Source organism: Saimiri boliviensis, chromosome 14, assembly GCF_048565385.1.
Source record: "Saimiri boliviensis isolate mSaiBol1 chromosome 14, mSaiBol1.pri, whole genome shotgun sequence".
NCBI classification, from domain to species: domain Eukaryota; kingdom Metazoa; phylum Chordata; class Mammalia; order Primates; family Cebidae; genus Saimiri; species Saimiri boliviensis.
In genome coordinates this window covers 40,614,816-40,642,171 of record NC_133462.1, presented here as the reverse complement: position 1 = coordinate 40,642,171, position 27,356 = coordinate 40,614,816, and the positions used below count along the sequence as shown (strand labels likewise).

The window sequence follows — 27,356 nt, the reverse complement described above, 5'->3', positions numbered from 1 at the left end:
CCGTGATCATGACACTGCACTCCCATCTGTCTCTAAAACTATAAACAAATAATAAATAAAAAACACACTCTCAGGCCGGGCACAGTGGCTCACGCCTGTACTCTCAGCACTTTGGGAGGCCAAGGTGGGTGGATCACTTGAGGTCAGGAGTTCGAGACCAGCCTGGCCAACATGGTGAAACCCCATCTCTACTAAAACCACAAAAATTAGCCAGGCGTGGTAGGGCACATCTGTAACCCCAGCTACTTGGGAGGCTGAGGCAGGAGAACTGCTTGAACCCGGGATTTGGAGGTTGCAGTGAGCCAAGATCGCGCCATTGCACTCCAGCCTGGGTAACAAGAGTGAAACTCCGTCTCAAAAAAAAAAAAAAAAAAAAGGAAGGTCTAGAACAGACAGGTCTAGAAGCAATTGGAGATGCATCACCCAGGGCTCCGACACCTGCCCCCGGGGCCATAGAAAGGTCTAGAACAGACAGGTCTAGAAGCAGCTGGAGATGCATCTCCCAGGGCTCCAACACCTGCCCCCAGGGCCGTAGAAACTTCTATCTCTGGACACTTGGGACCAGATCACTGTTGGTTGGGAGGCCATCTTATGGATCATAGGGGGTTGAGAGTAATCTGGCCTCTCCCACTAGGTGACCTCATCCCCCTCCCGCACTTCGATGGCCACAAATATCTCCAGACCTTGCTGAGTGTCCTGGGAGTAGAATCACCCTGGGGAGACAAGCACTGTCCTAGAATGAGGAGAACACATCATCAGTTTTCTTTTTTTCTTTTGAGATGGAGTCTTGCTCACATCTCCCAGGCTAGACTGCAATGGCGAGATCTCAGCTCTCTGCAAACGCCGACTCCCGGGTTCAAGCAATTCTCCTAACTCAGCCTCCCGAGTAGTTGGGATTACAGGTGCCTGCCACTGCACCCAGCTAATTTTATATTTTTAGTAGAGATGGGGTTTCACCATGTTGGCCAGGCTGGTCTCAAACTCCTGGCCTTGTGATCTGCCTGTCTTGGCCTGCCAAAGTGCTGGGATTACAAGCATGAGTAACCACACCTGGCTCTATTTTTTCTGAGATGGAGTCTGGCTCGTGTTACCCAGGCTAGAGTGCAATGGCGAAATCTTGGCTCACTGCAACCTCTGCCTCCCAGGTACAAGCAATTCTCCTGCCTCAGCCTCCCAAGTAGCTGGGATTAGAGGCACCCGCCACCACAGCCGGCTAATTTTTATATTTTTAGTGAAGATGGGGTTTCACCATTTTGGCCAGGCTGGTCTTGAACTCCTGACCTCAGGTGATCCACCAGCCTCAGCCTCCCGAAGAGCTGGGATTACAGGCATGAACCACCACGCCCGGCTACCTCATCGGTTTTCCTTGCAGTATGACATCTGGAAAGGGTACAGTCACTGTCTCTCTGCACCCCTCCCAGGCAGTTGACAACATCACAAACAAATCAGCCGGAACTCTCCCTCGTGGATGGGGCCCCAAGGGTGCCAGTTCCCAGGGTGAGGTCCCCAGGAGGTGAGGCTCCTAGCAGGTGAGATGCAGTGTGGCAAGGTCTCTGGGGGCAGGTCCCAGTGGGTGAAGTCCCCGACAGCCAAGATCCCTAGCAGGCAAGGTCACCAACAGCTGAGGTCCCCAGCAGGTGAGGTCCTCAGCAGGCCAGGCTTCCACAGGGGATGCTCCTGGAAGCAGTGAAGCATGTAAGGTCCGTGGTAAGTGACATGCCTAGCCACCAAAGGCTCCAGCAGGTGAGGCCCCAGGCAGGTGATGCCCCAGGCAGATGATGCCCCAGGGAAGTGAGCCCAGTAGATGAGGTCCCAGCAGATAAGGCCCCAGGTAGGTAAATCCCCAGACTAGTGAGTCCCTAGGTGGGTGAGGTCCCACTCAGGTGAGGCCCCGGGAAAGCACCGTCCCCGGCAGCCCAGGCCCCACGCCGGCCTCTCAGGTGAACCAAGCCGCTATGCTGCGCACCGTCTGGTACCTGGGTTCCTGCTGCAGCTTCCGGCAGGCCTGGCAGAAGCCCAGTGCCCAGCTGAAGAAGCGAGGCCGCAGCGTGTCCCGCCAGCGGAAGTAGCGCAGGTAGCGGGCGTGGTCCTTGTCCAGCCCCTGCAGGTACCGGGCCAGGTCCTCGGGGCTCTGGAAATCGTCCACGTGGATGAAGGCGTCGGGCGGCAGGAACTTCTCCTAGTTGCTCCTGCTGGGGCCCAGCACCACGGGCACGGCCCAGGCCGCCAGGGCGTTCCTCCACAGCTTCTCGGTGATGTAGTCGGGGTGCAAGGAGTTCTCGAAGGCCAGGTAGAACTTGTACCGGGACAGCGTCTCCATCATGGTCCCCTGGGGCAGCGGCTTGTGGGAGCTCCCGTACACGTCCACCTTGAGATGGGCCTGCAGGGTCTGGTAGTAGCGCACCCTGGCGGACTGTGGCCTCCAGCTGGACACCACCCAGGCCACCAGCTGGGTCTTGGCCGAGAGGTTGAGCGGGCGGTGGGCAGGCTGACCGGACCACGGCTCCAGCCAGCCGTAGGGTGTGAAGATGTCGGAGTCGCTGCGGTAGGACATGGTGAGGTTGAAGTGTCCGTCCAGGGCTTGCAGGTGCCAGCAGTGGCTGGGGGACTCCATGCTGAACCAGACCCAGCGCTGCCCCGGTGGCCTGGTGGGAGGCGGGAGCTGGGCCTTGGGGTTGTACATGATGTCCCGGTGGTGCACGATGACCGCGTCTGCCTGTGGGTACACCTTGCGGTCGGCAGTGATGTGGCAGTCAGCCATGCTGGGCACCATCTCTGAGCAGCGGGGCAGAGCCACGGGTTTGTTAAAAGGCCACGTCCACAGCAGGATCAGGAGGGTGGGGCGGGCGGGGGTCCCCATGCTGTCCTGGCAGCGGGACCTATTGGGAGCCCCAGTGACAGGTGCCACTGCCATGAGGGACCCAGTGGCATTGTCTCGGTACACACGCAGGTAGGAGAAGAAACACACAGCCACCAGCAGCTGAAACAGCAGCCCGGCCAGACAGTGGCGCCACGGCCATCGTGGCATGGTGGGGCCCAGGAGATCCATGGGTCAGAGTAGCTGGAGGACGAAAGAGAGGAGTAAGGGTCACTGGTGACAATCACCTGCTTACCAAAGCTCCCGGCCGTGAGTCCTTAGAGGAGCTGCTATTATTCCCATTTTAGAGATGAGAAAACTGAGGCCAAGTGACTCACAGTAAAAATCAGCACAGCTGGTGTCTGAACAAAGGGAGCTTGGCCCAGAGTCTACTTCCTCCCACCCATTAGACAAGCCCTTTCCTGGCATCCCCGAACTCTTCCCCAGGCTACTAAAATACATAGGACATGTAGGCAGGGGACAAGGCATAGCCATTCATCATTGCTCCCCGTGTCCCTGAGGCAAGGCTTGAATCCATGATTCAGGCAGGGAAAGGTACAATGGGATTGGGTTTTTCAGGTCATATACAAGCTGACTGGCTGAGCACAGTGGCTCATGGCTTGTTACTTCCAGCACTTTGGGAGGCCGACGTGGGTGGATCACCTGAGGTCGGGAATTTGAGACCAGCCTGACCAACACGGTAAAACCCCGTTTCTACTAAAAATACAAAAATTAGCTGAGTGTGGTGGCACACACCTGTAGATCCAGCTGCTTGGGAGGCTGAGGCATGAGAATCGCTTGAATCTGGGAGGCAGAGATTGCTGTGAACCAAGATCACACCACTGCACTCCAGCCTGGGCGACAAAGGGAGATGCTGTCTCAAAAATGAATACAGTAGGCCAGGTGCCGTGGCTCATGCCTGTAATCCCAGCACTTTGGGAGGCCAAGGCGGGCAGATCACAAGGTCAAGAGAATGAGACCATCCTGGCCAACATGGTGAAACCCTGTCTCTACTAAAAATAGAAAAATTAGCTGGGCATGGTGGCATGCACCTGTAATCCCAGCTACTCGGGAGGCTGAGGCAGGAGAATTGCTTGAACCTGGGAGGTGGAGGTTGCAGTGAGCTGGGATCATGCCACTACACTCCAGCCTGGCGACAAAGCGAGACCATCTCAAAGATAATAATAATAAATAATAAATAAATAAATAAATAGGCTGGGCATGGTGGCTCAAGCCTGTAATCCCAGCACTTTGGGAGGCTGAGGCGGGTGGATCACGAGGTCAAGAGATCGAGACCATCCTGGTCAACATGGTGAAACCCCGTCTCTACTAAAGATACAAAAAATTAACTGGGCATGGTGGCACGTGCCTGTAATCCCAGCTACTCAGGAGGCTGAGGCAGGAGAACTGCCTGAACCCAGGAGGTGGAGGTTGCGGTGAGCCGAGATCACGCCATTGCACTCCAGCCTGGGTAACAAGAGCGAAACTCCGTCTCAAAAAAAAAAAAAAAAAAAAAAAAAAAAAAAAAAACGAAAAATTGGCCGGCACGGTGGCTCAAGCCTGTAATCCCAGCACTTTGGGAGGCCAAGGCGGGTGGATCACGAGGTCGAGAGATCGAGACCATCCTGGTCAACATGGTGAAACCCTGTCTCTACTAAAAATACAAAAAACTAGCTGGGCGTGGTGGTGCGTGCCTGTAATCCCAGCTACTTAGGAGGCTGAGGCAGGAGAATTGCCTGAGCCCAGGAGGTGGAGGTTGCGGTGAGCCGAGATTGCGCCATTGCACTCCAGCCTGGGTAACAAGAGCGAAACTCCGTCTCGAAAAAAAAAAATAATACAAAAAATTAGCTGGGCATGGTGGCACGTGCCTGTAGTCCCAGCTACTCGGGAGGCTGAGGCAGTAGAATTGCTTGAACCCAGAAGGCGGAGGTTGCAGTGAGCCGAGATCATGCCACTGCACTCCAGTCTGGGTAACAAGAGTGAAACTCCGTCTCAAAATAAATAAATAAATAAATAATACATTAATTAATAATAAATAGCTGGGCTTGGTGGCTCACGCCTGTAATCCAGCACTTCGGGAGGCCAAGGTGGGCAGATCATCTGAGGTCAGAAGTTTGTGACCAGCCTGGCCAACATGGTGAAACCCCATTTCTACTAAAAATACGAAAATAAGCTGGGCATTGTGGCTTGAGCCTGTAATGCCAGCTACCCAGGAAACTGAGGCGTGAGAATCACTTGAACCCAGGAAGCAGAGGTTGCAGTGAGCTGAGATCCTGCCTGGGTGATAGAGCGAGATGCCATCTCAAAATAACATACATACATACATACAAAATAAAATAAAATAAAACATTTTTAAAAGACCAGCCTGGGCAACATGGCAAAATCCCAACTCTACTAAAAATACAAAAATAAGCCAAGCACAGTGGCACAAGCTTGTAGTCCCAGCTACTTGGGAGGACTGCTTGAGTCTGGAAGTTCGAGGCTGCAGCAAGCTGTGATCGTACCACTGAACTCCAGCCTGGGTGATAGAGCAAGACTTTGTCTTAAAAAAAATAAAATAACCAGCTGGGCATGGTGACTCATGCCTGTAATCCAAGCACTTTGGAGGGCAAGGCGGGCGGATCACCTGAGGTCGGGAGTTCAAAACCAGCCTGACCAACATGGTGAAACCCCGTCTTTAAAAATAATAATAATAAATAAAATAAAATAACCATCCTGGCCAACATGGTGAAACCCCATCTCTACTAAAACTACAAAAACATTAGCTGGGCGTAGTGGTGCATGTCTGTAGTCCCAGGTACTCGGGAGGCTGAGGCAGGAGAATTGCTTGAAATCGGAAAACGGAAGTTGCAGTGAGCCGGGATCATGCCACTGCACTCCAGCCTGGCGATAGAGCGAGACTCTGTCTCAAGAATAAAATAAAATAAAATAAAACAAAAATAAGGTAACACACCAAAAACTTTCACTTGTACACCTTAAATGGGCTCGCTGTATGGTTTGTGAATTAACATCCGATGAAGCATTTTACTTTTCTTTTTTGAGTTGGAGTCTCGTTCTGTTGCCCAGGCTGGAGTGCCGCGGTGCGATCTCAGCTCACTGCAACCTCTGCCTCCCAGGTTCAAGCGATTCTCCTGCACACCACCATGCCCAGCTAATTTTTGTACTTTTAGTAGAGACAGGGTTTCACCACATGTTGGCTAGGATTGTCTCGATCTCTTGACCTCGTGATCTGCCTGCCTTGACCTCCCAAAGTGTTGGGATTACAGGCATGAGCCACTGTGCCTGGCCTCAGATGAAGCTGTTTTAAAACAACATAGTGGTAGCAGAGTGTGGTGGCTCACGCCTGTAATCCCAGCACTTTGGGAGGCTGAGGCGGGCCGATTACCTGAGGTCGGGAGTTCAAGACCAGCCTGACCAACATGGAGAAACCCTATCTCTACTAAAAATAGAAAATTAGCCAGTGTAGTGGCGCATGCCTGTAATCCCAGCTACTCAGGGGACTGTGAGGCAGAATTGCTTCAACCTGGGATGTGGAGGTTGCAGCGAGCCGAGATTGCGCCACTGCACTCCAGCTTGGACAGTAAGAGTGAAATTCTGTCTCAAAAAAAAAAAACAAAACTGAAACACAATGACATAGTGGTTGACTGCCTTCTCTGTGGGACCGAGCTGGTCTCAACCTTGCAGTGCTGAGTGGAATTCCCTGCAGGTGACCTGAGTGTGATGAACAGGGATCCAGACACCAAGTCCCAAGTTCATGCCAAGGTTCTGGAAACAGACTCAGAACACAGGCGCTAGGGGACATTCCGAGCTCAGAGTGGGAGGGACGCTGAATTTTGACCAATCACTGCTTTGCACTCAGGCTCTAGAGGCTCAGGCACAAGGTAAATTTTTATAAAGTAACTGACATTAAAATGAAATTATGTCAGCCCACGATTTATGGTACCTTCTAGGAGACAATGAAGTCTTTGTCAGTGACCTTCAGGAGGGTAGTTTGTGGGAAACAAGTGATTGGTGGGGGGTAATTAGGACTGAGATCCCACCCAAACTGAACCCAAGATTACTTTTCCTATTAAAAGACAGAAAAATGCCACTCTGGGGTGGGGCGAGGTGGCTCACGCCTGTAATTCCAGCACTTCGGGAGGCCGAGGCAGGGGGATCACGAGGTCAGGAGTTCAAGACCAGCCTGGCCAGCATGGTGAAACCCCTTCTCTACTAAAAATACAAAAAGTTTGCTGGGTGCTGTGGCGTGCTCCGATAGTCTTGGGAGCTGAGGCAGGAGAATTGTTTGAACCTGGCTGGCGGAAGTTGCAGTGAGCCGAGATTGAGCCACTGCACTCCTGCCTGGGTGACAGAGCGAGACTCTGTCTCAAAAAGAAAGAAAGAGAGAAAAAGAAAACTGCTACTCTGCTGAGACGCCACAAAGATCAGGAAGCAACAAAGAAAAAATAAATGGCTGGGAGTGGTAGCTTGTGCCTGTAATCCCAGCACTTTGGGAAGCCGAGGCAGGCAGGTCCCAGGAGCCCAGGAGTTCCAGACCAGCATGATTGGCTGGGTGCAGTGGCTTACGGCTGTAATGCCAGTACCTGGGGAGGCTGAGGTGGGCAGATCACCTGAGGTCAGGAGTTTGAGACCAGCCTGGGCAACATGGTAAGATCCAGTCTCTACTAAAAATAGAAAAATTAGCCGGATGTGGTGGCCAGTGCCTTAATCCCAGCTACTCAGGAGGCTGAGGCATGAAAATTGCTTGAATGCGGGAGGCAGAGGTTGCAATGAGCCAAGATCACGCCACTGTACCCCAGCCTGGGTGGCAAAGCGAGTGTCTGTCTCAAACAAAACAAAACAAAACAAAAAAACACAAATGGCCGGGCATGCGCCTGTAATCCTAGCATTTTGGGAGGCTGAGGCGGGCGGGTAACCTGAGGTCAGGAGTTCAAGACCAGCCTGGCCAACATGGTGAAACTTGTTCTCTGCTAAAAAAAATACAAAAGTTAGCTGGGCATGGTGGCACAGGTCTGTAACCCCAGCTACTCAGGAGGCTGAGGGCTGGGGCAGGAGAATTGCTTGAACCTGAAAGGCAGAGGTTATAGTGAGCCAGGATCACGCCTCTGCACTCCAGCCTGGGCGCCAGAGCAAAACTCTGTCTCAAAATAATAATAATAAAAAACTCAAAACAAAACAAGTTCAGAGTGAGCAACAGAATGAGACCGTATCGCTACACACGCAAAAAAAAAAATACTGAAAATTAGCTGGGTGTGGTGGTGGCACGTACCTGTAGTCCCAGCAAGGCTGAGGCGGGAGAACTGCTTGAGCCCGGGAGTCTGAGGCTGCCGTGAGCCATGATCACAGCACTGCACTCCAGCCTGGGCAACAGAGCAAGATTCTGTCTCAAAAAAAAAAAAAAAAAGAAAAGAAAAAAAACCCCTGCATCTTAAGTCCACCCCGAGAGGACAGAGAGAATCCACGGCCAGAGAAGATGAGTGCGCACAGGGTGCCGACGGGGTCGGGGTGCAGGGGGGATTCCACCCCAGAGCTCTGCCAGGGAGGTGGACGAACATCCCTTTCCTCCTTGTTTGGCGAATGACCTAGAACCTTCCCTGCCCTCCCCCACGGTGGTGCCCAGAAAGACCCCTGACTGTGACTCGGGGGTGCTGACCAAATTCCGGGTCATGGGCAATTTGGTGACTTTCCGCCAGGATTTTGTGTCAGCCCAGCCACACCCGGAATCGGGGCAGGCAGGACGGGGGCCGAGGGGAGGAGGAACAGAGACAGGAGGCTTTTCCTGGGTGGAGGAAAAGGCAGAGGAGGAGAACTTACCTGGGGGGGCAGCGAGCGAGCGAGCGAGCGGTGGATGATGGCAGCCCACCAGGAGACCACAGCAGGGTTCCTAGGGCAGGGAGGAGGTGCGGACAGAGACGAAGAAAAACAAGGAAGTGTATGTTATGGCACACACCTCTCACAGGTGACCCAGGGTATTCAACCTTGTGGCCAGGATGTTGTCTGAATGCCAATTTCTGGGATCTCCTAATTTCACCCATAAGATTGGATAAGGGTGCAGGAATTCGGAGGCACAGGACATGACCCGGGTTCCAGCTGCAGCCTGAAGGCTAAGGGGCTTTTGGGTGCATAGCTGATCCATCCATCCATAAAGTGAAAGGGCTGGCCTAAAGCACTGATTCTCAAAGTGGGTTACGTATGGGGCCCCATGGGTTTTGGGGGACATGGTAAAGGGAGGGAAGTGAGCAGAATTTTAACCTTCCAAACATGGCTTGTGCACCTATTGTATACCAGACCCAGGGAGACTGCAGGGAGCAGCTGGGAGAATCAGTCAACACGTGACTTTTGCCAGGGAACAAACAATTATGATTCAAAGACGATAAAGGTGGCTGTGAGGTGGTCTGGGCTTCCTGGAGTTTTGAGCTGGCCGCTGAAGCCCTGTAGGAGTCCCCCAAGTCAGAGAGGAAGAGAAGAGCGTTCCACGTAGAGGGAAGAATCTGTGGTCCAGGTGCAGCGGCTCACACTTGTAATCCCAGCACTTTGGGAGGCGGAGGTGGGTGGATCACCTGAGGTCAGGAGTTCGAGACCAGTCTGGCCAACGTGGCAAAACCCCGTCTCTACTAAAAATACAAAAATCAGCCAGGTGTGGTGGTGGGCGCCTGTAATCCCAGCTACTCAGGAGACTGCGGCAGGAGAATCGCTTGAATCCAGGAGGAGGTTGCAGTGAGCCGAGATCGCACCACTATACTCCAGCCCACTCCAACCTGGGCGACAGAGGGAGACGCAGTCTCAGAAAATAAACAAACCAAGGATCTGTGCAAAGCAGAGGTCCAGGCGCATCAAGGAACGGCAGGAACTCGGCAGGCTGGGTCTTCACAAGCGGAAGATGACACAGAGCCACTTCTGGAACTGGGCCAAATCCAACATTCAGCCATGGTCAGTGGTGACAAGTTTAGCACCAGGGTGATAAGCTGTTCAAAGCTTCAAGCAGTGTTTACCTTTTTACCTTTTTTTTTTTTTTTTTTTTTTTTGGACAGAGAATCTCACTCTGTCGTCCAGGCTGAAAGTACAATGGCATGACCACGACTCACTGTAGCCTCCACCCCCCAGGCTCAAATGATCCTCCTGCCTCAGCCTCTCGAGTAGCCAGGGCTACAGGCATGTGCCACTATGCCAGATGAATTCAGTTTATTTTTTGTAGAGATGAGGTCTCGCTGTGTTGCCCAGGCTGTTATCAAACTCCTGAGTCAAGTGATCTGCCCCCCTCAGCCTCCCAAAGCGCTGAGATTACAGGTGTGAGCCACTGTGCCCGGCCAGGTTACCATATTAATGAGATGTTTTATCAGGATATGCTACGCACAGGGCATCAGCGGGGTGGGGTGGGTGCAGAGGAGAGCGGAGAGGAAGAGGGGGATGTTTCAGGTGTACTAGCAAGCGATGAGGGCCCTCTGACCCAGAGTGATGGCTGAGGCTTCCTCTGGTGGCCTCACCAAGTTCCTCATATACCTCAAAAGCACTCCGTTTCCCCACTCTGTCCTGTGAATCACAGAAGTCCAGGGAGCCAGGTAAGCTTCCCGGAATGGAGGGGAGAAATGATCTGGAAGGCTGTCTTTGGGAGAGGATGGCCTTTAACTCTGTCACTAATTTGGTTTATTTTTTGTAGAGACAAGGTCTCGCTATGTTGCTCAGGCTGGTTTCAAACTCCTGAGCTCAATCGTTTGGATTTTCGGTTGCTGGAAGTGCAGTGGCATGACCACGACTCACCGCAGCCTCCGCCTCCCGGGCTCAAGGGATCCTTCTGCTGACGCAGAAACTGGGTGCAGAGGTGACCAAGTCTGAAGTCCAGACTCCACGTATGATGGCTTCCCTGTTCTAGAAATCATTTCCAGGAGGCTGCTTCCTGCTGCCTAGGGTTCCACCATTTCAGTGCCCAGCCAGACCCAGGCCAGCAGGGGGGACTGAGGGGAAAGGGCCGGACCAGGGGCTGGCATCTCCCAGGCAGGCCATTTCCAGAAGGGGTGACCTGAGTCTGCTCTCTGCTCATTACCTTGCTGGGGGCACTGTCTGTGACTGATTAAAACATCACTCATGGGGCTATCAGTCTTGGTGTCACTTTGTCCTGGTGTTCCAGGACAGGGGTCCCGATCAGACCCCAAGAGAGGGTTCCTGGATCTCAAGCAAGAAAGAATTCAGGGAAAGTCCCTAGAGTAAAGTGAAAGCACGTTGTTATTTTCTTGTTTTGAGACAAGACTTGCTCTGTCGCCCAGGCTGAAGTGCAGTGGCACAATCTTGGCTCTCTGCAACCTCCATCTCCTGGGTTGAAGCGATTTTCCCGCCTCACTTTCCTGAGTAGCTGGGACTACAGGCATGTGCCACCATGCCCAGCTAATTTTGTATTTTTAGAACACCTTAAGAGACAGGGTTTCGGCCGTGCATGGTGGTGGCTCACGCCTGTAATCCCAGCACTTCGGGAGGCTGAGGCAGGTGGAATAGGAGGTCAGGAGTTCGAGACCAGCCTGATCAACATGGTGAAACCCCGCCTCTACTAAAAATACAAAAATTAGTCAGGTGTGGTGGTGTGTGCCTGTAATCCCAGCTACTCAGGACTCTGAGGCAGGAAAATCGCTTGAACCTGGGAGACAGAGGTTGCAGTGAGCTGAGATCGTGCCATTGCACTCCAGCCTTGGCAACAAGAGTGAAACTCCATCTCAAAAAGAAAAAAAAAAAAAAAAAAGATGGAGTTGCTCTGGTTCACATGCCTCTGAGACTAGGGCCCCAGGCAAGCCTGGATGGGAGGGCTTCCATCCCACACAGCCGTGAAGACCAGGATCCTGAGAGAGGGCGTTCATTGCTGCCAGTCACTTGGAGTCTCCAATGCACCAGGCTGTCTCTGGTTGGACAGTGGTACTCTCGGCCCCCTGCCTCCTGCCTAATTCCCAGCCACCCTCAGGGCTTGGTGCAGATAGCTCCTCCAGGGAGCCTCCCCCGAGAGGGGTTCTCCTGCCCTCCCAGCCTGACCAGTCCCTTTCACTGGCTCCTCCAGCTGCCTCTGTCTCCCCGATCCTAGCTCAGGCCACACTGTGTCCCTTCTTTCCCCTTCTGGCCTGGGGAACAGAAAACCTAGAAGAGCAAGAGATGAAGGAAGGTGGAGTGAGAAACCCAGGGACAGGTCTCTGGTGGAGGCCCACAGGGCCCCGCCCTTCCACAGGTGTGATCACCAGGCAGTGGGGGGCTGTAGGACTGGGCTGGCTGAGACAATGGTGCTCCTGGGGGCTGAGGCCATACTCCAGGCTGAGCTCCAATCACACCTGAACCCAGACTCCGCCTAGCCCCAACAACAAGGAAGCAGAGGTTGGTAAATGCTTTATTGGGGCAGTAAGGAATCCCGGTCAATTTAACCACACCTGCCCTTCCCAGCGTGTCCTATCCCTCCGCAGGGACTGGAAATGAATCTCATGTGGTTTTTTTTTTTTTGTTTTTTTGTTTTTATGAGACAGAGTCTTGCTCTGTTGCCCAGCCTGGAGTGTAGTGGCACAATCCCAGCTCACTGCAACCTTCAGCTTCCCGGAAGAATGAATCAAATGATTCTGCCTCAGCCTCCTGAGTAGCTGGGATTACAGGTACGCACCACTATGCCCAACTAATTTTTGTATTTTTAGTTGAGGCAGGGTTTTACCATGTTGGCCAGGCTGGTCTCAAACTCCTGACCTCGTGATCTACCTGCCTTGGCCTCCCAAAGTGCTGGGATTACAGACATGAGCCACCTCACCCAGCCTTTTTTTTTTTTTTTAAGACAGAGTCTCGCTCTGTGTCCCAGGCTGGAGTTCAGTGGCCTGATCTCGGCTCACTGCAATCTTTGCCTCCCAGGTTCAAGTAATCCTCCTGCCTCAGCCTCCCAAGTAGCTGGGACTACAGGCACACGCCACCACGCCTGGCTAATTTTTGTATTTTTAGTAGAGACAGGGTTTTACCATGTTGGCCAGCCTGGTCTGGAACTCCTGACCTCAAGTGATCCATCCACCTCAGCCTTCCAAGGTGCTGGGATTACAGGAGTGAGCCACCGCGCCCAGCCACATGCTCTTTTGATAGAGCAGGGCAGAAGACAGAGATTCCTGGTGAGGTTACCGCACCCCACTCGCATGTGGTCATTCCCACACTGGCACTGTCACCCACGGAGCTCCTGCCCTGTCCCGGAGATCCGCCCTGGCAGCTCATGGCCCACCCTCAGACTGGCCCTCACCCCGAATCCCATCTTGTGTCCCTTGTACTGGTTCCCTCCTCCTGGGACATCCAACCCCAGTCTGCCTTGTTCATGTAGCCAGGAGTCTGGAGGGCTGGGGCTGGGGGTTGGGATTCCCACCCAGGCCCCTTGGCCATCAGATCCACAGCTGGACCAGCCTCTGGCCACTAAGATCTAGAAGAGGAGCTGCAGCCCATTGCGAGAGATAGTGTGTGCTTGTCCTGACATTGCTGTGTGACCTGAGAGATTTCCTGGCCCTCACCAGGCCGGTGCTGGGTGGGACCTCCCTGTCCAAGAGCCCGGAGTAGGGTATCATGAGGACCTCCTCACTGGCGTCTCTGCCCTCATCGGATCCCCAGTCCTCCCTCCGACTGGGCTGGGTGGGTGATGGAGCTGCCAGCCTGCTGGAAATTTCTCTCCCCTTGGGGCCTCAGGGCTGGGAGCCAAGGGCAGCTGCAGCTCAGGAGGAGGGAGAAGGCCCACAGGCTGGGCTGGGTGCACCGTGAACCACACGTGAGATCTGAGGTAGGCGGGAGGCAATGGGGGTTTGGGGCGGTGCCCGGGTTCCACAGAGGGCAGGCCTGGGTCCCCCAGTGTTGGCCAGGTAGCTGGGCCTCTGCCCTTGTGGGAACCAAGGAGGGTTTCCATGTCCCTCTAAGCCTCAGAGGAAATTCCAGAGGGAGAGAAAGAGAAGTTGGAAAAGGGAGCTATTCATTCTGACATGAGTTCAGGTAGAGGTGGTGACCACGGGGGCTCCAGGGGTGCCAGGGGACACAGCAACCTGTCCCCACACCTCTTCCCCTGGGGACTGGCCCTGTTCCAGCCTCTTAGGAAGCCCTGGCCTGGACTCCTGAGGGTCCTGATCCCTTCCTGGGACCTCTGGCTTGCAGCCAGGCAGTGGGGAGAGGGGCCCAGGTGTGTGGTGTGGGTGGCAGGTGAGTGATGGGCCCTGCGTGGCTGGCTCAGGCCCGGGGTCACCAGGGGGCTTGGCAGAGACTCTCCAGACCCCCCACACCCTCCCACTGTATTCCTCTCCACCGTCCCACCTGGGCCTCAGGGAGGCATCACAGGCACCTCTGCATGTCTGCTGTGCAGATGGGGAAACTGAGGCTCTGAGAGCACCTGGGATTCATCACCACCCTCTACCACCAGGTCCCTCTTGGCATTCTCTACAGAGCAGCAATTTCTCCCAAGCGCAGAATGTTCTGGAAGTCCTCATTTACAGTCAGAAGCCACATGCAGCCCCTAACTGGTGGAGCAGGGCTCTGTGCAGGGCTTACCTGACTTTGGAGTTCTTGACCTGAGATCTGACTTTTACTTCTGGCAGCTGTAAGCCCTTGGGTGAGTTCCTCAACTTCTCTGGGCCTCAGCCACCTCCTCTGCAGAGTGGAGCCACTGTCCGCACCTTCTTCAGGAGGCTGAGGTCACACTGATCTTCCCAACATCCTGCAGGGTCTCTGCATACCCCCTGCAGGGAGGAATGATTGGCCTGGGTCCCTGGCCCTCTGTGGGCCTCAGTTTCCCCTCCCCTAATACTTTATTTTTTTTTTTTTGAGGTGGAGTTTTGCGCTGTCACCGAGGCTAGAGTGCAATGGCACGATCTTGGCTCACCACAACCTCTGCCTCCCAGGTTCAAGTGATTCTCCTGCCTCAGCCTCCCAAGTAGCTGGGATTACAGGCATGAACCACCATGCCCAGCTAATTTTGTATTTTTAGTAGAAATGGGGTTTTTCCATGTTGTTCAGGCTGGTCTCGAACTCCTGACCTCAGGTGATCCGCCTGCCTCGGCCTCCCAAAGTGCTGGGATTACAGGCATGAGCCACCGCGCCCGGCCTCTAATACTTTTAAGAATCATACCTCTCCCTGCTCATCCACAAGGCCACACACACGGTCACAGCCACTGGCAGACACAGCTTAGAGCCCCATATGTGGCCGCACACAGCCCACTTCACCACATCCAAGGACACAGGTCCATGGAGACACAGCCTTGCATGGTCACATAGAGACACACACAGACTCAGAGAGGCCCACACACTCAGAGAGGGGCCCCCACGCCATCTAACACTCAAAGCCTCATTCCCAGGGACACACAGTCCATCTCGCACTGGGAATCACCACCACCCACGAACACCCACATAGCCATGGGTGGGCATGGCGACACATCCGCAGGCACTACCAGAGTCACACCGAGGTCACGCCCACAGTGATGCGTTCGTGACACCGACCTGCTGATGGTCATACCGAGTGTCCCCCCAGCCATGTGCATACCCCTGCTGACGGTCACACACATACCCTTCGACCTCCTCCTCAGGGGACGCTTCTCCTCCCTGACCTGCCCTGCACAACTCAGGAAACACATGCACGCCCTTGGGCCCTGTGCCCTGGGCCAGAGAGGGTCCCTTTATCACAGTCTTGCCCAACTTCACCTCTGGAGAGCATGGGCCCCACTCAACCCTTGGAGCCTGCATGTCCACTGTGCAAATGGGGAAACTGAGGCTCACAGAGCACCTGGGATTCACCACCACCTTCCAACACCAGGTCCCCCTTGATATTCTCCAGAGAGCAGCAATTTTCCCCCAAGCCCAGAATATTTCAGAATGTTCTGGAATGTTCCAGAAGTCCTCATTTACACTCAGAACCCACTTGTGCCCCCTAAGTGGTGGAGCAGGGCTCTATGCAGGGCTTATCTGACTTTGGAGTTCTTGATCCGAGATCTTCAGAAAACCGACTTTCACTTCTGGGTGCATGCCAGAGCCCGCTCTCGGAAGCCAGCTGGAGGAGAGGACCCCCGAGGGATCTGACCTCCACCTACCCCAACCAAGGGGCTTGACCTCTAGGGCCATAGAAAGTTCTAGAACAGTGTTTTCTGCCCCTGGATATTTGGAACCATTGTTGTCGGTTATGGAACCCCGACCTGTGCATCGTAGCGAGTTCAGAGTAATCCTGGCCTCTGCCCACTAAGTGACCTCATCCTGCTTTCCTGGTTGTGACAACTGGAAATGTCTCTGGACATTGCCAAGTGCCCTTCGGGGCAGAATCGCCCGCGTGAGCACCCCTCACGAGTGAGGGACATAGGAGTTTTCCTCGAAGCATTCTTGCCTAAAAATGGTAAAGCGGGCTGGGCACGGTGGCCCAAGCCTGTAATCCCAGCACTTTGGGAGGCCGAGGCGGGTGGATCACGAGGTCAAGAGATCAAGACCATTCTGGTCAACATGGTGAAACCCCGTCTCTACTAAAAATACAAAAAATTAGCTGGGCATGGTGGCACGTGCCTGTAATCCCAGCTCCTCAGGAGGCTGAGGCAGGAGAATTGCCTAAACCCAGGAGGCGGAGGTTGCGGTGAGCCGAGATCGCGCCATTGCACTCCAGCCTGGGTAACAAGAGCGAAACTCCATCTCAAAAAAAAAAAAAAAAAAAAAATGGTAAAGCACTGTCTGTCTGTACCTCTCATGGGTGGTTACAAACAGAGTAGAACCACAGGTCAACCAGCCAGCACCACCGCCCGGGGCAAGGCTTCAAGGGTGCCAGTTCCCAGGGCCCAGTGCCTTCCAGGGTGAGGTCCCCAGCAGGCGAGATTCAGTGTGGCAAGGTCCCTGGGAGCTGGACCCCAGCAGGTCAAGTCCCGACAGGCGAGATCTTCTAGGTGCTGCCTCCAGCAGGCAAGGTCCCCAGCAAGGCAGGCTCCTGGCAGCCGTGAAGGTTGGCATGTGAAATCCCAGGTAAATAATATGTCGGCCACCAAAGCCTCCAGCAGGCAAGGCCCCAGGCAGGTGAGGCCCCAGGCAGGTGAGGCCCCAGGCAGGTGATGCCCCAGGCAGATGATGCCCCAGGGAAGTGAGCCCAGTAGATGAGGTCCCAGCAGATAAGGCCCCAGGTGGGTAAATCCCCAGACTAGTGAGTCCCTAGGTGGGTGAGGTCCCACTCAGGTGAGGCCCCGGGAAAGCACGGTCCCCGGCAGCCCAGGCCCCACGCCGGCCTCTCAGGTGAACCAAGCCGCTATGCTGCGCACCGTCTGGTACCTGGGTTCCTGCTGCAGCTTCCGGCAGGCCTGGCAGAAGCCCAGTGCCCAGCTGAAGAAGCGAGGCCGCAGCGTGTCCCGCCAGCGGAAGTAGCGCAGGTAGCGGGCGTGGTCCTTGTCCAGCCCCTGCAGGTACCGGGCCAGGTCCTCGGGGCTCTGGAAATCGTCCACGTGGATGAAGGCGTCGGGCGGCAGGAACTTCTCCTAGTTGCTCCTGCTGGGGCCCAGCACCACGGGCACGGCCCAGGCCGCCAGGGCGTTCCTCCACAGCTTCTCGGTGATGTAGTCGGGGTGCAAGGAGTTCTCGAAGGCCAGGTAGAACTTGTACCGGGACAGCGTCTCCATCATGGTCCCCTGGGGCAGCGGCTTGTGGGAGCTCCCGTACACGTCCACCTTGAGATGGGCCTGCAGGGTCTGGTAGTAGCGCACCCTGGCGGACTGTGGCCTCCAGCTGGACACCACCCAGGCCACCAGCTGGGTCTTGGCCGAGAGGTTGAGCGGGCGGTGGGCAGGCTGACCGGACCACGGCTCCAGCCAGCCGTAGGGTGTGAAGATGTCGGAGTCGCTGCGGTAGGACATGGTGAGGTTGAAGTGTCCGTCCAGGGCTTGCAGCTGCCAGCAGTGGCTGGGGGACTCCATGCTGAACCAGACCCAGCGCTGCCCCGGTGGCCTGGTGGGGGGCGGGAGCTGGGCCTTGGGGTTGTACATGATGTCCCGGTGGTGCACGATGACCGCGTCTGCCTGTGGGTACATCTCTCGGTCGGCAGTGATGTGGCAGTCAGCCGTGCCGGGCACCATCTCTGAGCAGCAGGGCAGAGCCATGGGTGTGTTAAAAGGCCACGTCCACAGCAGGATCAGGGGGATGTGATGGGTGGGGGTCCCCATGCTGTCCTGGCAGCAGGACCTCTTGGGAGCCCCAGTGACAGGTGCCACTGCCATGAGGGACCCGGTGGCATCGTCTCGGTACACACGCAGGTAGGAAAAGAAACACACAGCCACCAGCAGCTGAAACAGCAGCCCGGCCAGACAGTGACGCCAAGGCCATCGTGGCGTGGTGGGGCCCATGGGTCAGAACAGCTGGGAAGAGAGGAGAGAGGAGTGAGGGTCATTAAGGACAATCACCCACTTCCTGGCCAAGCATCCTGAGAGAAGCTGGTATAATTTGTGACAGAGCTTGCAATAAATGCCCCAGTGCCCCTGAGTTGGGGATTGAATTTATGACTCTGATAGGGAAAGGGTACAATGGGATTGGGTTTTGTAGGTAATGTAAGAGTTCTCCAGATAAGGCCGGAGTTGACGGAAAGAGTGTCCCTTGGATGAGGAAAGACCCAGTGCCAAAGCCTGGCGTGGTGAGACACCTGAGCGGTTTGCAAATAAAAGGAAGTGCTCAGGGCTGCTGGTTTAGGCTTGTCTACTCACTTGGTGTTTCAATCAACAAACACTCAAAGATAACCCCTCTGGCCCTCAGACACCCCGTCCCTATCCTAGGGGAGAGGCCAGGGCTTGGGGAGAGGTGGGAAAGACAGGAGGGAGAATGGGCAGGTGTGAAGACTCAGGCGGCAGGGGCTGACCAGGCAGGCAGTCGGGGGACCTGGGACCCGAGGGAGGAGCAAGCTTGTGGCGAAGGCCTGGAGCCCAGCACGGAACCGGAGAGAGCCCGGGACACACAGAGTGGACGCACTGGTTCTGGGAAGACTGAAAAGGAAAACGTTCAAAGAGGCTTAGAGGGCGATTGGAGGAGGAGGAGGAGGGAACCCGAGCCGGGCTTCGTGATGGGTGGGGTGAGGCTTGGAGGCCAGGGTGGGCTGTTGACAATTTTAAATGTAAATCTAAAAACTGAACAGTACATTTAAGAAAATTTATAGGCTGGGTGCGGTGGCTCACGCCTGTAATCCCAGCACTTTGGGAGGCCGAGGCGGGTGGATCACGAGATCAAGAGATCGAGACCATCCTGGTCAACATGGTGAAACCCCGTCTCTACTAAAAATACAAAACATTAGCTGGGCATGGTGGCGCGTGCCTGTAGTCCCAGCTACTCAGGAGGCTGAGGCAGGAGAATTGCTTGAACCCAGGAGGCGGAGGTTGCGGTAAGCCGAGATCGCGCCATTGCTCTCCAGCCTGGGTAACAAGAGCGAAACTCTGTCTCAAAAAAAAAAAAAAGAAAAGAAAAGAAAAGAAAAGAAAATTTATAGCCCGGGTCGGGGGGCTCATGCCTGTAATCCCAGCACTTTGGGAGGCCAAGGCAGGTGGATCATCTGAGGTGAGGAGCTTGAGACCAGCCTGGCCAACGTGGTGAAACTCCGTCTCTACTAAAAATACAAAAATTAACCAGGCCTGGTGGTGAGTGCCTGTAGTTCCAGCTACTTGGGAGGCTGAGGCAGGAGAATCACTTGAATTGAGCTGAGATCACATCGCTGAGCTCCAGCCTGGGTGACAGAATGAGATTGTCTCAAAAAAATAACAGTAATAAATTTAGAACACAGTGTCTCAAAAAGTAATAATACATTTATAACAAAGTGTCTTCCTCTGTCACCCAGGCTGGAGTGCAGTAAAACATGATCTCAGCTTACTACAGCATCGGCCTCCCAGACTCAAACAATCCTCCCACCTCAGCCTCCGGAGTAGCTGGGACTACAGGCACATACCACCATGCCCAGCTAATTTTATTTATCTACTTACTTATTTTTGAGACAGAGTCTCACTCTGTTGCCTAGGCTGGAGTACAGTGGCGTGATCTTGGCTTATTGCAACCTCTGCCTCCCGGGTTCAAGTGGTTCTCTTGCCTCAGCCTCCTGAGTAGCTGGGATTACAGGTGGCTGCCACCATGCCCAGCTAATTTGTATATTTTTAGTAGAGGCAGGGTTTCACCATGTTGGCCAGACTGGTCTTGAACTCCTGACCTCAAATGATCTGCCCGCCTCAGCTTCCCAAAGTGCTGGGATTACAGGCGTGAGCCACCACACTCGACCTAAATAAAAACTTTTTTCCCCACCAAACACAACACTATGGTTTTGGTAGACACCTATGTCACCAACGCCATGGAAAATGCAGTGCCTACATAGACATGTTTATGGTGACCAATTTCCATATGATTGTTATTTCTTAGGATGAAAGAAAGGATGTGAAGTAGAAATAAAATGTATCATTAAAATTAAATTGGCCAGGCACGGTAGCTAAATTTTGTATTTTTAGGACACAATTTCACCATGTTGGCCAGGCTGGTCTCAAACTCCTAACCTCAGGTGATCTGCCCGCCTCAGCCACCCAAAGTGCTGGGGTGACAGGCGTGAGCCATCACACCTGGCCCATTTAGGCTTTTTTTTTTTTTCCTTGAGACAGAGTTTCACTTTTGTTGCCCAGGCTGGAGTGCAAATGCGATCTCAGTGTGAGCCACCACACCTGGCCAATTTAATTTTAATGATGCATTTTATTTCACCCAATACATTCAAAGCGTTATTTCAACATGTAATTAATGTAGAAAACCATTAATGATCTCATACACATAAGGAGCAAAAGAAAAAAAAAAAGAAAATTCTTAATGAGCTACTTTACCTGTAATCCCAGCTAATTGGGAGGCTGAGGCAGGAGAATCACTTGAATCTGGGAGGCAGAGGTTGCAGTGACCAACAAGAACGAAACTCAGTCTAAAAACAAAAAACAAAAAATGGCCTAAATGGTGACTTTTATGTTGTACATACATACATATATGTATATATGGAATTACAATGAAAAAATAACATAAAAAACCATTGACTTACAGATTTGTACACCTTACGTGAGCTCACTGTAAGGTATGTGAATTACATTCCAATGAAGTTTTATTTTATTTTATTTTATTGCTGTATTTTGAGAATACACCAAGCAAGAATCTCTTGTATTTTTTTTGAGGACGGGACACCCTGGGTCACCTGACCGCGGACGGTGGTTGGACAGAGCCTGGCTTTCGCCAGGTACACGTACTGCTTCCTTCTGCTACCTGGTCTGGCCTCGGCCACGTCCTGAGAATCCAGCTGGCACTCTGTCCTCAGCCTCAGGTGGAGGTGCTCTCATCCTGGGCACACTGCCCCCGCTGCCCGGGCAGAGTGTCTTGGGACATCTTTATTCCCAACCCAGAATGTGTGGGAGACCTCGTCGGAAAGGCCTCCTGGCTCCATCTGTCCTCCCTTCGGCCCTGGTCCCATCTGCTGTGATTCAGGATTTAGCTGGCTGGACACAAAATCCCCTGAGGGGCCAGGAATGTGGCCAGTGGCCCCTAGTCACAGCCAGGGTTCTTTCTGGGTGCCGTATGTGCCAGGATGGAGGAGCGGATGGAAGGTTCTGGCTGATTTGCCAAACCAGGAGGAACTGGGCATTCTTCTTCTAAAAAAAATATCTTGGGTTCAACTTGGCTGGAACCTCAGCCCTGACCACCCCTGAATCACCCATTTCCCCGTTTTCCCCAGTCTACCCTTCTTTTTATTTCTGAATTGGGACGGAGTCTCCTTCTGTCACCCAGGCTGCAGTGCAGTGGTGTGATCTCGGCTCATTGCAACCTCCACCTCCCAGGTTCAAGTGATTCTCCCGCCTCGGCCTCCCAAAGTGCTGGGATTACTGGCGTGAGCCACCACACCTGTCCCCAATCTTCCCTTCTAAAAGTCGTTAACAGACACTTCACAGTCTCCTAAGAGGGGCCGCCGTGAACCCAGGGCCCATGTAATTACATCTTGCTGTCAATTGCTTTATAAAAATTGACCTGTGCCGAGGCTCCAGGGCCCAGAGCAGGAATCGGTTAATGTTCGGCCTCCTTCCCACTCCTGGCTGGGACTGTCCCCGGAGGCCCTGTGTTTTGAGTCTCTTTCCAGAACCTTGGCGTGAGCTTGGGACTTGGCCTCTGGGTCCCTTTTTGTCACAATCAGGTCACTTGGTGGGATTTCCACTCTGCACTGCAAGGATAAGACCAACTTGGCCCAACAAAGAAAGCAGGCAAACACTGTCATTTTGAAACGCTTCATCCGCTGGGCACGGTGGCTAATGCCTGTCATCCCAGCACTTTGGGAGGCCGAGGTGGGCAGATCACCTGAGGTCAGGAGTTCGAGACCAGCCTGGGAAACAAGATGAAACTCCTGTCTCTACTAAAATTACAAAAACTAGCTGGGTGTGGTAGCAGGTGCTTGTCCCATGTACTCAGGAGGCTGAGGCATGAGAATTGCTTGAACCCAGGAGGCAAAGGCTGCAGTGAGCTGAGACTGAGCCACTGCTCACCGGCCTCGGCAACAAAGCAAGAGACTCACTCACAAAAAAATGCAAAACCACCAATATTTCCTGAGCACTTACTAAGTGCCAGGCCCGGCACTCCCTCGAGGAACTGGTGGGTGAGTCACACAATACACAATCCTTATAAGGGAACTAACAATTAAAATTGTGGTCTTCTGGCCAGGCATGGCGGCTCACGCTGTAATCCCAGCTCTTTGGGAGGCTGAGGCGGGCGGATCACCTGAGCTGAGGAGTTCAAGACCAGCCTGCCCAACGTGGTGAAACCCCACCTCTACTAAAAATACAAAAATTAGCCGGGCGTGGTGGCGCTCGCCTGTAATTGCCTCGCCTTTTTTTTTTTTTTTTTTTTTTTGAGATAGAGTTTCCTTCTCTTGCCCAGGCTGGCGTGCAGGTGGAGTGCAGTGGCGCAATCTGGGCTCACTGCAGCCTCCGCCTCCTGGGTTCAAGCGATTTTCCTGTCTTAGCCTCAGTAGCTGGGATCACAGGCGCCTGCCACCATGCCCAGCTAATTTTTGTATTTTTACTAGAGATGGGGATTCACCATGTTGGCCAGGCTGGTCTTGAACTCCTGATCTCAACTGATCAGCCCACCTCGGCCTCCCAAAGTGCTGGGATTACAGGCGTGAGCCACCATGCCGGCCCGAGATGTTCTCTTCCCAACGCTGGGCACTGGCCCCATGTTGGTGGCGGAGGCCTCCTCTGGTGGCCTCATCAAGCCCCTCTGTATGCCTCAAAGCCACTCCCTTTCCCCGACCCCTCGTACAGAGGATGTCCTTAAACTCTGTCACTCCGAAACTGGGTGCACAGGTCACAGAGCTCACAGTCCACCTTCAGGTGTCACGACTTGCCTGTTCTAGAAATCATTTCCTGGAGGCTGTGTCATGCTAGCCCTGACTTTCACCATCTCAGTGCCCAGCCAGACCCAGGCCAGCGGGGAGGATCAACGGGCCAGGGCTGGGCCAGCAGCTGGGGTCTCCCAGGCAGGCCATTTCCAGAAGGAGTGGCCTGAGTCTGTGCTCTGCTCATGGCCTTGCTGGGGGCACTGTCTGTGACTGATTAAAACATAACTCATGGAGGCCGGGCACGGTGGCTCACGCCTGTAATCCCAACAATTTGGGAGGCCAAGGTGAGCGGATCACCTGAGGTCAGGAGTTCAAGACCACCCTGGCCAACATGGAGCAACCTCATCTCTACTAAAAATATAAAAATTAGGCATGGTGGTGCACACCTGTAGTCCCAGCTACTCTGGAGGCTGAGGCAGGAGAATCACTTGAACCCGGGAGGTGGAGGTTGCAGTGAGCCAAGATTGGGCCACTGCACTCTAGCCGGGGGGACAGAATGAGACTCCGTCTCAAAAAGAAAAAAACCAAAAAACCCTAACTCATGGGGCTGTCAGTCTTGGTGTCACTTTGTCCTGGAGCCCCAGGCTACACAGTGATCCTACAGGTGTGAAGACTGAGGTCCCGAGAGAGGGCGCTCATGACGTGAATCACTGGGAGTCGCCAATGCACCAGGCTGTCTGTCTCCAGTTGGACACTCTGCCCTGCCTCCTGCCTAATTCCCATTCATCCTTCAGGGCTCGGTGCACACAGCTCCTCCAGGGAGCCGCCCCAGATAGCCCGTCTCCTGCCCTCCCAGCCACATCAGTCCCTTCCACTGGCCCCTCCAGCCACCCCAGTGCCCCGATCCTAGCTCAGGCCACAAGGATCTCTTCCCTCTGGCTCAGATGAGCTGAGACTTGCTTGGGGTGTGCAGTGATGCCACCTGTGCCCCTCGTTGGGGTCTTGGCCTTCATTGGACACCCCAGCTTCTCCCTCAGCCTGGGCTGGGTGGGTGATGGAGCTGCCAGCCTGCTGGAAATTTCTCTCCCCTTGGGGCCTCAGGGCTGGGAGCCAAAGGCAGCTGCGGCTCAGGAGGAGGGAGAAGGCCCATGGGCTGGGCTGGGTGCGCTGTGAACCACACGTGAGATCTGGGGTAGGCAGGAGGCAATGGGGGTTTGGGGCGGTGCCTGGGTTCCACAGGGGGCAGGCCTGGGTCCCCCAGTGTTGGCCAGGTGGCTGGGCCTCTGCTCTTGTGGGACCCAAGGAGGGTTTCCATGTCCCTCTAAGCCTCAGAGGAAATTCCAGAGGGAGAGAAAGAGAAGAGAAGTTGGAAAAGGGAGCTGTTGATGCTGACAGCAGTTCAGGTAGAGGTGGCGACCATGGGGGCTCCAGGGGACAGAGCAGCCTGTCCCCACACCTCTTACCCCCTGGGGACAGGCCCTGCCCCAGGCTGCCAGGAAGTGTGGCCTGCCCTACCGGGACCCCTGACTTGCAGCCAGGCAGTGGGGAGAGGGGCCCGGTGTGTGGTGTGGGTGGCAGGTGAGTGATGGGCCCTGCGCAGCTGGCTCAGGCCCGGGGTCACCAGGAGGCTTGGCAGAGACTCTCCAGACCCCCCACACGCTCCTGCCCTATGCCCCTCCACCGTCCCACCTGGGCCTCAGGGAGGCATCACAGGCACCTCTGCACCTCCACTGTACCGATGGGGAAACTGAGGCTCAGAGAGCCCCTGGGATTACCACCACCCTCCATCACTGGGTCCCCTTACGCATTCTCCAGAAAGCAGCAATTTCCCACAACACTAGAATGTTCCAGACGTCCTCATTTACAATCAGAAGCCATCTGCAGCCCCTAAGGGTTTGAGCAGGGCTCTATGCGGGACTTGCCTGACCTTGGAGTTCTTGACCCTAAGATCTTCAGAAAACCGCCTTTCACCTCCAGCAGCTGTGTAACTTGGGTGAGTCCCTCGACTGCTCTGGACTTCGGCCACCTCCGCTGTAGAGTGGAGCCCCTGCCAGGACCTTCTTCAGGAGCCTGAGGTTCACGCTGATCCTCCCACCATCCCACAGGGTCTCTGCACATCCTGTCTGCAGGCTGGAATGGTTGGCCTGGGTCCCTGGCCTTCTGTGGGCCTCGGTTTCCCCTCTTGTAATACTTTTAAGAACTCAGCCTCTCACTGCTCATCTACAACTTTGGTGCCACCAAACAGGGAGTGGGGGAAGCCCCAGGCGACGGTGACAGAAACCTAGCACCCCTAGAAACCTGACCCTGACCTCCCCCCTGACCCCCTGGCACCAACACACTGGGGTCTGCCCACCCCTGGTAGCCAGGCCCAGCCAGGTTCATGCAGCTTAAATTTCAGCCTGAGGTGGGTGAAGAGGCGGGGCCTGGACATGCTTCATTTTCCGATTTCTAGCAATAAAGGCCGCGGGGCCATGTATTGTGGAGTGGAAATAAAGCCCGTTGCAAAACCTTGTGTTTGGAAAAACAATAGCATTTACGTCCTGCCCGGGGAGAGAAAATTCCAGGGAATACATAGGGCGGGGGAACAAAGAGGGCTTTCTCTCATTCTGGAAAGATTTTGTGAGGTGTGCGAGTGGCAATTTTAGAATCAGAAAAGCCAATGGAGGTATTTGGGTCTTTTTTGTTTGTTTTTTTGTGAGACGGAGTTTCGCTCTTGTTACCCAGGCTGGAGTGCAACGGCGCGATCTCGGCCCCCTGCAACCCCTCAAGTAGCTGGGATTACAGGCACCTGCCATCAAGCCCAGCTAATTTTTGTATTTTTAGTACAGACGGTGTTTCACCATGTTGGCCAGGCTGTTCTCGAACTCCTGACCTCAAATGATCCACCTGCCTCGGCCTCCCAAGGGGCTGGGATGACAGGCGTGAGCCATCGCGCCCGGCTCAGGGAAGGTATTTTCAAGAACGAAAACAGTTATGAGAAGGTCTGTGGGAACCCGGAGCGTAAAAGCCTAATTTTCTTGGTTTGTTCTCAGGGGGTATTTTCAAGGTTTCTAAGATACCTGTCTGTCCGTCGGCAAAAATTACAGCCAGCAGAGTCAGCAACGTGGGCACCAGGCCCAGCCCCGCGGGGAGCGTATGAAGACACCACCGTGGGAAGATGCGCTGGAATTTGCAGTCCGCTCTGTCCCTGCTGGTGTTCTCTGGAGAGTGGCAATTTTCCCCTACCCAGACTCTCAGAATGTTCCATAGCCCTCATTTACACTTGGCCTCCACCTGCAGCCACTCAGCCTCTGGGCCCAGCTGCAGCCCCTGGTCACGCCCCTCCCAAAGCATGACGGTGCTGAGATCGGACTTCAGAACAAGGGCAGGGCCTTACAAAAACTGAGCCCCGGTGTGGCAGCACACGCCTGTAATCCCAGCTACTCAGGAGGGTGAGGCAGGAGAATCGCTTGAACCCGAGAGGTGGAGGTTGCAGTGAGCTGAGATCATACCACTGCTCTCTAGCCGGGGCAACAGAGTGAAACTCAGTCTCAATAAATAAATAAAGAAAAATAGTCGGGGCGTGGTGGCTCACTCCTGTAATCCCAGCACTTTGGGAGGCCGAGGTGGGCGGATCACCTGAGGTCAGGAGTTCGGGACCAGCCTGGCCAACATGGCGAAACCCCATCTCTACTAAAAATACAAAAATTAGCTGGGCGTGGTGGCAGGTGCCTGTAATCCCAGCTACTTGAGGGGTGGAGGCTCAATAATCACATGAACCTGGGAGGCGGAGGTTGCTGTGAGCTGAGATTGCACCACTGCACTCCAGCCTGGGGCACAGAGACTCTGTCTCAAAAAAAAAAAAAAAAATCCTGTTTATTTCGTGGTTTGTCAGTGTCTTCCCCAGATTGGGTGGCTCACGGGGCAGGGCTTGGGTGCCCACTATGACCTGGCACCCAGTAGGCGCTCAGTAGACAGGTGCTGAGTAAGTGTTCCTGTCTGTGATGGAAGCTCGAACTCCCACTTGGAGAATTATCAACAAAGAATAAAGATCTCTGGACTCTGGGACAGGAGTGACCCTGCCCCTACCCACCCCCCGCTGACCACCCCAGGGATTATAGCCTGTCTCAGGGAGATCTGCAGGTGAGGTGGCCCTCACCCCCAGTGACATGGGGCAGGACCTCCCAGGGCTGGAGATGGAGGAGCCTGGGTGGCAGGCGCAGGCAGGCAAAG

At 54.3% G+C, this 27,356-nt stretch overlaps 2 protein-coding genes across 2 annotated transcripts; both read right to left on the bottom strand.

Moving 5' to 3' along the window:
- Nucleotides 1-382: 382 nt before the first annotated feature.
- Nucleotides 383-14,677, bottom strand: LOC101046574 (4-galactosyl-N-acetylglucosaminide 3-alpha-L-fucosyltransferase FUT5). Its single transcript, XM_039466472.2, is given in 3 exon segments — nucleotides 383-3,061; nucleotides 8,672-8,741; nucleotides 14,372-14,677. A coding segment is annotated over 1 exon segment (1,113 nt). The 5' UTR covers nucleotides 3,050-3,061; nucleotides 8,672-8,741; nucleotides 14,372-14,677; the 3' UTR covers nucleotides 383-1,936.
- Nucleotides 14,678-16,130: 1,453 nt separating this feature from the next.
- On the bottom strand, nucleotides 16,131-20,736 carry LOC101046882 (4-galactosyl-N-acetylglucosaminide 3-alpha-L-fucosyltransferase FUT5-like). Its single transcript, XM_003938842.4, has 2 exons — nucleotides 20,662-20,736; nucleotides 16,131-18,186 (listed from the first exon to the last, which is right to left on the bottom strand). Exon 2 carries the CDS (start codon nucleotides 18,172-18,174, stop codon nucleotides 17,314-17,316), a length of 861 nt encoding a protein of 286 aa, XP_003938891.3. The 5' UTR covers nucleotides 18,175-18,186; nucleotides 20,662-20,736; the 3' UTR covers nucleotides 16,131-17,313.
- Between the last annotated feature and the right edge of the window lie 6,620 nt (nucleotides 20,737-27,356).